We start from the raw sequence: 9763 nt of genomic DNA on the forward strand, positions 1-9763 counted from the left end.
AAAGTGGTTCAGTTCCATTAGTCCACAGTGGCATAGTGGACAATGGATCAAAGGGCACAGATGAAAGAATGGGAGCATGTAAGAGGTGGAGGGGGAAGAGTAGCCTGTATTTTTCAATCATTTTTCCCTTTGTGGGCAAGGAGAAAAAAGACAAAAGCCACTTTCCTCTTCTTGTATGTTGTATGGCATCCTCCATCAAGCTTTACCAAAACAGAATCAGTCACCTAGCTTCCTTATTGCAAACATCAGTGTGCAAACATAGCCCTGAAGTAAACCAACACCTAATTATTCGGTGAATTCCACTTCGATACAGCAATTCTGGGGACAAGGGAGATTCCAGACAGGTAAAAGAATTTAGTCACTTTTCAGAGAATCTGGCTTGAATATGGCTGTGGACTGATGAGTCAAGGCTCCAAGCCAACCATTGCAAATACTAACAGACACCAGTTACAAGAATATCAGAATAGCCCAAGATCCCTCAGCAGTAACGTGGAGCTACTTTAAGAGTGCTGTTAAATAAAACAGAGCAGGACATTTTGGAACTCTCAACTAACACAGCATGTGATAGCTGCATTATCGTGATATTAAGGAGTTAATTTGCTCGTTGACCTGCAGGAAATTGGATGTCCCGAGGCTAGGGTGAGATGCCTCTAACTTACAGGCAGATTGTAAGGAATTTACATTCCTATCCCTTCCCATTCACAGCCATTTACATTTGCATCATCATCCTATTCAAAATCAACAAGAATATTGCAGTTGGCATTTTGACTACTCCTGTAGTTAAAAGCAATCACGTGGAACAGATTTGACCATTAAGAGATTACTTACATTGTTTCTGTAGATGATTAGGTCACTGCATTGTGTCATGAATGGCATGTGACTGTGAGGGAGTGGCTGGGGGTTGTCTTGTGGGCATCACAAGAATTAGATAAAGGAAGAACTGTTTCCTTTGTTCAGTGTGATCTCTCAACATGTTTCATAAGCATGACTTTTTAGCTTCATAAAATGTGGTTGTTCAACGAAGTTGGCATATTTGCAGTTGCATCCAGTGTATAAGAATCTCAAAAAAAATGAACTTAACATTATGACATGCCGATCCCCGATCAGGAGATAAACCGGATCAAATCAAGACCATAGTTTTTGAGTTCCAAATCCAAAAAACAGATAGCATTTCAAATAATAAGTGCCATTCTTTAATCAAAAAAGTAGGATAACTGAGTCCTTGCAGAATTTCACTGTTGTGAGCAAGTGGGGCTGGAAATCCAAAACAAACTGGAAACAGTAATGGTGTGGACAAAAGGCTTACTGGTTTCTGCATAGTGACATTCCAGAAAACAAGTACGCTGCTGCCTGGACACAAAAACAAAACCAACTGACCTTTGAGAGGCACATAACAACATTTGCTCCAATAAGAGATGCACCATAGTCCTGAGACATCTTAGAAATCCCTAGTCTATCTACCACATGCTGGGCGGCACAGTGGTTAGCACTGCTGCCTCACAGCGCCAGAGACCCGGGTTCAATTCCTGACTCAGGCGACTGACTGTGCAAACTCCACACATTCTCCCAGTGTCTGTGTGGGTTTCCTCCGGGTGCTCCGGTTTCCTCCCACAGTCCAAAGATGTGCAGGTCAGGTGAATTGGCAATGCTAAATTGCCTGTAGTGTTAGGTAAAGGGGTAAATGTAGGGGAATGGGTGGGTTGCGCGTCGGTGTGGACTTGTTGGGCTGAAGGGCCTGTTTCCACACTGTAAGTAATCTAATCTAATTTCCTATGGTTATAGCCTGATGGAATGCTATCACTACTATTGTTGTCATAATTCTACTTTTACAGAGTTTGGCATTAGACTAAGCGGTGCTTTACCAACTATAAATTTTTTGGGAAAGCCAAAAAATTAGAAATAATGCTCCAACTGCCTTATTGCAAGCAGCAATTTCAATGTGCGTGTTGCCCGATTTGGACAGCTTTATAATTTTCCAGAAACTAACATGAAATTTTATCACTTCAGTTGAATCTCTAAAGATAATGCAAAAATATCATTAAGTAGACAGCTGCCACCAACCTTTGGACATGAAACAGTTCAGATAAAACAGATTTCCTACCTTCAATGCATCATGAAACACAGGAACGCCAGGATGGTATGTACAAGCATTTTCTAAAAAAAAAGAAAGAGGAATGTGAACTACTTACATCTTTAATGAAGTTATTTTAAGGAACAGCATTATTGCTAAACTGGTGAAACTCCCAAGGCATTAATCATGATACAGCATCTTTAGTCTTTTATTACATCTCAAGGTGCTTCACAGAAGCAGTACAAAAGTTGATATAAAGATACTGTAAAGAGTACCTTCAAAGAGGAGAAAAGTGCAAGATTCAGGGAAAGAATGCGACAGAAGGTATCACTGTTGATGGTGCAGCAATTAGAAAAGAATATGCAAGAAGTCAAAAAAAAACAGATTTTAGAGGATCTAAGTTGGGACAGAGAGGGATTTGAAGATGTATAGTGTATAATTAAGGAACTCCCAGACAGGGAACCATGGAGTGCAGTATTTCATAATCATGGAGCGCTTTAATCTTTAATGCATTATGCTGTTACAAAGCCGTTTCATGTCAGGGTCAGAAAAAATAAATGCTATTGAGAAAAACAGATCAAATGTCATTTATATTGTTACTTAGGTAGAGTCATAGAGATGTTCAGCATGGAAACAGATCCATCGGTCCAACCCGTCCATGCCGACCAGATATCCCAACCCAATCTAGTCCCATCTGCCAGCACCCAGCCCATATCCCTCCAAACTCTTAGAAAATAGTTCATCTCAGCCTTTAAAATATTTAGTGGCAAAGCCTCTGCAGGAGATTCCACAGAATCACCACCCTTAGAAGAAATTCATCCTTATCTCTGTCTTAAATGGACAACTCCTAACCCTGATGTTTTGCTCTCTAGTCCTAGGCTCTCCCATAAGACCTGAAGAAGGGCTTATGCCCGAAACATCAATTCTCCTTCTCCTTTGATGCTGCCTGACCTGCTGCGCTTTTCCAGCAACACATTTTTAAGCTCTGATCCCCAGCACCTGCAGTCCTCCATTTCTCCTAGACTCTCCCATATAAAGAACAAGAACAAAGAACATAACAGCACAGGAACAGGCCCTTAGGCCCTGCAAGCCTGCCACAATCCAGATTCTCTATTTACACCTGTCACCTATTTTCTAAGGATCTGTGTCCCTTTGCTCCCTCCCCCATTAATGTATCTGTCTAGATACATCTGAAATGATGCTATTGTTCCTGCCCCTACCACTGCTGCTGGCAACACATTCCAGGCACCCGCCACCCTCTGCATGAAGAACTTTCCTTCAACTTTTGTCCCTTTTAACTATTCCTCTCTCACTCTGACCTCGTGACCCCTAGTAATTGAGTCCTCCACTCCGGAAAAAGTTCCTTGCTTTCTATCCTGTCTACACCTCTCATGATTTTGCAGACCTCAATCTGGTTCTCCCTCAATCTCCTTCTTTCCAATGAAAATAATCCTAATTTACTCAACTTCTTCTCATAGCTAGCACCCCCCCATTCCAGGCAACATCTTGGTGAACCTCCTCTGCACCCTCTCCAAAGCATCCATATTCTTTTGATAATGTAGCGACCAAAAGTGTATGCAGTATCCCAAAGTCTTATACAACTGTAACATGACCTGCCAAATTTTGTACTCAATACCCCATCCAATGAGGAAAGCATGCTGTATGCCTTTTTGACCACTTTACTATCCTGTGCTGTCTCCCTCAGGGAATAAGGGACCTGAACACCCACATTGCTCTGTAGATCAATTTTCCCCATGACTTTTCCATTTACTGTACAGTTCGCTCTTGAATTGGATCTTTCAAAATGCATCACCTTGAATTTGACCGGATTGAACTGCATCTCTCATTTCTTTGCCCAACACTCTAGTCTATATTCTGCTGTATTCTCTGCCCGTCCTCTTCACTATCTGCTAGTCCACCAATCTTCATGTCATCTGCAAATTTGCTAATGAGGCGACCTACACCTTCCTTCAAATCATTATGTATATCACAAACAACAGTGATCCCAGCATGGAACCCTGTCCCGTGTTCAAGGATGCTGCAAAGATATGTGAAAGCCCCAGCTATTTCCTCTCTCGCTTCCCTCATCAATCTGGGATAGATCTCAACCAGACCTGGGGACATGTCCACCTTGATGCCTTTTTAGAATACCCAACACTTCCTCTCTGCTTATGCCTCCTAGAGTACTCAAATATCTATCCTTAACCTCAACATCCGTCATGTCCCTCTCTTTGGCATATACCAAAGTAAAGTACTCATTAAGAATCTCACCCATTTTCTCTGACTCCACGCATATCTTTCCTCCTTTACCTCTGAGTGGGCCAATCCTTTCTCTCATTACCCTCTTGCTCCTTATATATGAAGGAAAGGCTTTGAGGTTTTCCTTAACCCTGCTCGCTAAGGATATTTCATGGTCTTTTTTAGCCCTCTCAGATTGGTCCTACATTACTGATATTCTTCTCAAGCTTTGTCTGTCTTCAGTCACCTAGACTTATGGATGTATCTTTTTTCCTCTTAACGAGTCTCTCAATTTCACCGGTCATGCATGGTTCACTAATTTTGCCATTTCTATCCCTCATTTTCACAGGAACATATCTCTTCTGAACTCTAATCAGCCATTCTTTAAAAGTCTCCCACATATCGAATGTGGATTTCCCTTCAAACAGCTGGTCCCCATCTACATTCCCCAGTTCCTGCCAAATTTTGGTATGATTGGCCTTCCCTCAATTTAGCACTCTTCCTTTCGGACCACTGTCCTCTCTGTCCATGAATATTCTAAAACATATGGAATTGTGATCACTATTCCCAAAGTAATCCCCTACTAAAACTTCAATCACCTGGCCGGGCTAATTTCCCAACATCAGGTCTAGTATGGCCCCTTCCCGAGTTGGGCTACTTATGGCTCTAGAAAACCCTCCCGGATGTTCCTTATAAATTCTACTCCATCCAGACCTCTAACAGTAAGTGAATCCATGTGATTATTGAGAAAGCTAAAATCTCCTCTATCATCACCACCCTGTTGCTCCTACACCTGTCTATGATCTCTCTACATATTTGTACCCCTATCTCACGTTAGCTGTTGGGAGGCCAGTCATACAATCCCAACATCATTACCACATCCTTCCTATTAGGGCAAACTAACTCTGAGCAACTACCCTGTCAAGCTCCCCCAAGCATTTGTATGTTTCAATAAGATTGCCCCTTTTACTTAACCTCTTAAGAGTCATAGAAATGTACAGCACGGAAACAGACCCTTCAGTCCAACTCATCCATACCAACCAGACATCCATTTGCCACCACTTGGCCCATATCCCTCTAATCCCTTCCTATTCATATACCCATCCAGATGCCTTTTAAATGCTGTAACTGTACCAGCCTCCACCACTTCCTCTAGCAGTGCATTCCATACACGCATTTAAGGAATTAAGGGATACGAGGAGAGTGTGGATAAGTGGCGTAGAAATGCCCATCAGCCATGATTGAACGGCTGAGTGGACTCGATTGGGCCAAATGGCCTTTCTTCCACTCCTATGTCTTATGGTCTTAAGAGTTGTCCCTTAGGTCTCTTAAAATCTTTCCCCTCTCACACTAAACCTATGCCCTTTGTTCTGGATGCCCCCAACCCAGAAAAAAAAGACCTTGTCTATTTACCCTGTCCATGTCTCTCATGATTTTATAAAGTGCTATAAAGGTCACCCCTCAGCCTCCGATGCATCAGGAAGAACAGTGCCAGCCTATTCAGTCTCTCCCTATAGCTCAAACTCCCCAATCCTGGCACAGTGGCTAAGCGGTCAGCACTGCTACCTCACAGTACCAGGGACTCAGGTCCAATTGCAGCCTCAGGCGATTGTGGAGTTTGTACATTCTCCCAGTGTCTGTGTGGGTTTCCTCTTGGTTTTACAGTTTCCTCCCATACAGTCCAAAGATGCATAGGTTAGGTGAATTGGCCATGCTAAATTGCCCACACTGTTCAGGGATGTGTAGGTTAGGTACATTAGTCAGGGGAAATGTAAAGTCATAGGGTAGGAGAATGGGTCTGGGTGGGATACTCCTTGGAGGGTCAGTGTTGACTTGTTGGGCCAAATGGCCTGTTTCCACACAGTTAGGGATGCTATGATTTTAAGGTTCTAGGAAGTTTTTTCTGAACCAATTTAAGTTTCACAACATCCTTCCTGTATGAGGGAGACCAAAATTCCAAACATGGTATAATCAAAGTACTGTACAGCCACAACATGACCTCCCACCACAAATCACAATAAAAGTCTTCCACATCCACAATCAACCTAGTGACCCCTTTTAGGACTGCTTCCAACGTCAATATATCTTTCCTTAGATAAAGGGACCAAACAATTCACACTAATCTGGATGCAGTCTTACTGTTACCTTGTATTGGTTCAGCTAACTTCCTTGTTTTTAGACTCCATTCCCTCTAAAAACTACCATGCTCCATTTCAAAGAATCCCCAGTGTGGAAGCAGGCCATTCGGCCCATTGAGTCTAAGGCAATCCTCTGAAGAGTATCCCATCAGACTCACCTGCCCACCTTATTCCTGTAACCCCACATTTACTATGGCTAATCCACCTAGTTTGCACATCCATGGACACTATAGGCAATTTAACATGGCCATGCCATCTACCCTGCATATCTTTGAACTGTGGGAGGAAACCTGACCACCGGTAGAAACCCACGCAGACAGAGGGAAAGAGTGTACAAATTCCACCCAGACAGTTGCCCAAGGCTGCAATCGAACCTGGGTCCCTGGTGCTGTGATGCAGCAGTGCTAACCTCTGAGGCATAGTGCCTCAAATGAAACAAAAAAAAGTTTGAGAAAATCAACAGGTACAGCAGTATTTGTGAAGAGAGAAAGAGTCCACGTTTTGATTCCAATACACCTCTTCCACTTGCCTTCCTCATTATCCTCCTTGGATACAAGGTTATTGGATTTATGTATGAGAATCTTCAAATCCCTCTGTGCTGCATCTTTCTACAGTCTTTCCCCAATTAAGTAAGATCTAACTCCTCTATTCTTCCTGCCGAAGTATGAAAATGCAACTTCTCACATTATATTACATCTGCCAAGTTTCTGACTGCTCACTTAATGTGTCTAAATGCCCCTACAGACTCTGTCTCAGCCTCACCATTTGCCTTCCCACATAATTGTGTCATCCACAAACCTGGTGATGGATACATTCGTTCTTTCATCCAAATCTGTATTAAATATTATAAATAACGTCCCCACACACACTTCCTGTGGCATTCCAATAGTCACAGATTGTCATCCTGAAAATGGCCCACTTATTCCAACTCTGTTTTCTATTAGTTAGCCAATCCCTATCCATGCTGAGATATTACCCCCAACACTTTTCACTCATCTTATTGTAGACCCTTTACAAATGCAAATACAGATTGCATCTAGTAGTTCCCTTTTATCTATCCTGTTTATTAACATTCTTTGAAGGGGTAACAATCTTGTCAGGGTTGACATTCCCTTTATGAACCAGTGCTCTGCTTGAATAGATTACGTGATTTTGAACGTTATGCTGTTACATCCTTTATAAAGATGCTTTATAGTTCCAATGATAGATGATATTCTCAAGACATCAGTCAAAGCTTTATAGGAGGTTGTACAGATTGTATTCTGATATCTGAACTTTCTAAAGAACTACTGTGGAAAATAAAAGGAAATACTAACTCCTGGCACCAAGTGAAATGAGCCAGGAGCAGTTGTATTTGCATACTCATCCTTCATCAACTCCAGCATAATTTTAGAATGATATTTAACATTACTTAAGTTTCATGGCAGAGGAATTATACACAAGAACAAAAATAGTTTGTATCATTTAATCCACAATTTAATTCTCCTTTGATGAAAGACACTGGTGTTTATCAGATGTTAAACAATAACACCAGTGAGCCAAATCCTCCAGTCTTGGGATAGTTAGAGATCAGGTATATAACTGTGCATAACTGCCTTATGTGGAGTTGCCTGGAAAGTTTTAACTTCTAATGGCAAATTCGGACTCTCAGACTTTGAATGATTGTGGTCCTTAACTGTGTAGTGTTGCAGGAAATACTTTAACCTAGTCTAAAACCTGGGTGACCCCACAATCATTGACTCTTACTCCACTATCCACCGAACAATCCCTTCAATCAATACCTCTGATATGCATCCTTACCTTGATTATTCCCCTGATCAGATCCATAAAATCTCATCACTTCTTTCACCCTGATCTGACTACTCTTCTCATCTATTCACATATCCATAACATTCAAAGACTGGACTGGATTTAAAAACTTAGAACAGGGCAAACTGGGGTGAACCAGACAAATCACATGCTGCTGCTACTGTGGGATGTGAGGGCTGTTCTGGGGAAGAGTGGAGATGAGAACATGAGTGTGACAGCATGCGCTGCCAGCCATTTGTTGCAGGTGAGTCTGAGGGACTACCTTTCCCGAACCCTGCACAATGACAGGCAGTTGCCGCCACCAATTACCTGACCTCCTCGCCATGTCTGGACCACATGGGAACTTCTGTAAGATGTGTGCATGTTGTAAGAGGCGCCTGGATGATAGCTGGATGGATGGCAGGTGGGCAGCAAGAAGGCCCTCCTGAAGGCTCCCCATTGACCAGTGCCTCAATTCCTACCAAATGTAAATGTTAGTTTACAAGAAACCAGCTGAAAAAGTGGGTGTGCTATGGAAATGTATGCCTCGATACTGAAATGGTTGGGAACCGCTGCTATTCTGAATATTAGTAATAGTCCAGGAATAGCTGTCAATCAGGAAGTGGAATGGAGGGAAGGAAGTTTTGACTCCCAGGTAACCTGAGGACGTCCTGATGGTCTTTGAATCATACAACAGGGATGCAGACCTTTCGGTCCAATCAGTCTATGACGAACATAATCCCAAACTAAACCAGTCTCCTCTAAAAGTCTTAAAAGGGGCTGGTGAGATAGTTATCCATGTGCACCGATTCCATCAGTATCGTGGCCCTCAGCATCAAACCTGGATTAAACATGCAACTCAAAGACAAGAACTTGTGGCTGCGACCGCCTTACCATCGTTGTTTTCTTCAGTGTTGAAACGCTGTCCACAGCCCTTATTATAACACAAAAGAGACATTTCTCCAGAGAAGATACGACCTTCCACCAGTCCGAACGCCCCTATGAAGGCGCAGTTCGGGAACGAGGAGCTGTCGCCAGCGACCGTAAACGGGCTCCTCGTCTGTCTCGTTCGCGGCAGTTTCCGGAAACACTCGGCCGTTTCCGCCCTCGTTCTCGAACATTCGAGTGAGTGGAGCGTGCGCAGAACCATGGCACTTTTTGAACAGAATGCGGGAAAGAATGGTTGACAAAGCTAAAAATCACACCGCTTATAGTCCAACAGGTTTATTTGTAAGGATAAGTTTTCGGAACCGCGCTCCTTCATCAGGTAGCTGTTATATATAAAAGATAAACGAGAAGCAACAGTGGACCCTAGACTGCTAGAAAATCAGGCTGGAGAAGTAGTAATGGGGAACAAAGAAACGGCAGGTAGCTGATGAAGGAGCAGCGCTTCGAAAGCTAGAACTTCCATAGAAACCTGTTGGACTATAACCTGGTGTTGTGTGATTTTTAACTTTACCCACCCCAGTCCTTCACTGACATCTTCACATTACAATGTCAGGCTGATGAATAGCACGCTTCCCAGAAT

The 9763-nt window shown here is 42.8% G+C and overlaps 1 protein-coding gene across 1 annotated transcript in view; it reads right to left on the bottom strand.

Moving 5' to 3' along the window:
• chordc1a (cysteine and histidine-rich domain (CHORD) containing 1a) overlaps positions 1-9314 on the bottom strand; it is a 43789-nt gene extending 34475 nt beyond the window's left edge. The window contains exons 1-2 of the mRNA XM_072577778.1: positions 9130-9314; positions 2102-2154 (exon numbers count right to left, since the gene is read on the bottom strand). Of these exons, the coding sequence (XP_072433879.1) occupies positions 2102-2154; positions 9130-9193 (117 nt within the window). The 5' untranslated portion in view covers positions 9194-9314. The remainder of the gene's footprint in view (positions 1-2101; positions 2155-9129) is intronic.
• Positions 9315-9763: the final 449 nt, after the last annotated feature.

This window comes from Chiloscyllium punctatum, chromosome 9 (assembly GCF_047496795.1).
Source record: "Chiloscyllium punctatum isolate Juve2018m chromosome 9, sChiPun1.3, whole genome shotgun sequence".
Lineage (NCBI taxonomy): Eukaryota > Metazoa > Chordata > Chondrichthyes > Orectolobiformes > Hemiscylliidae > Chiloscyllium > Chiloscyllium punctatum.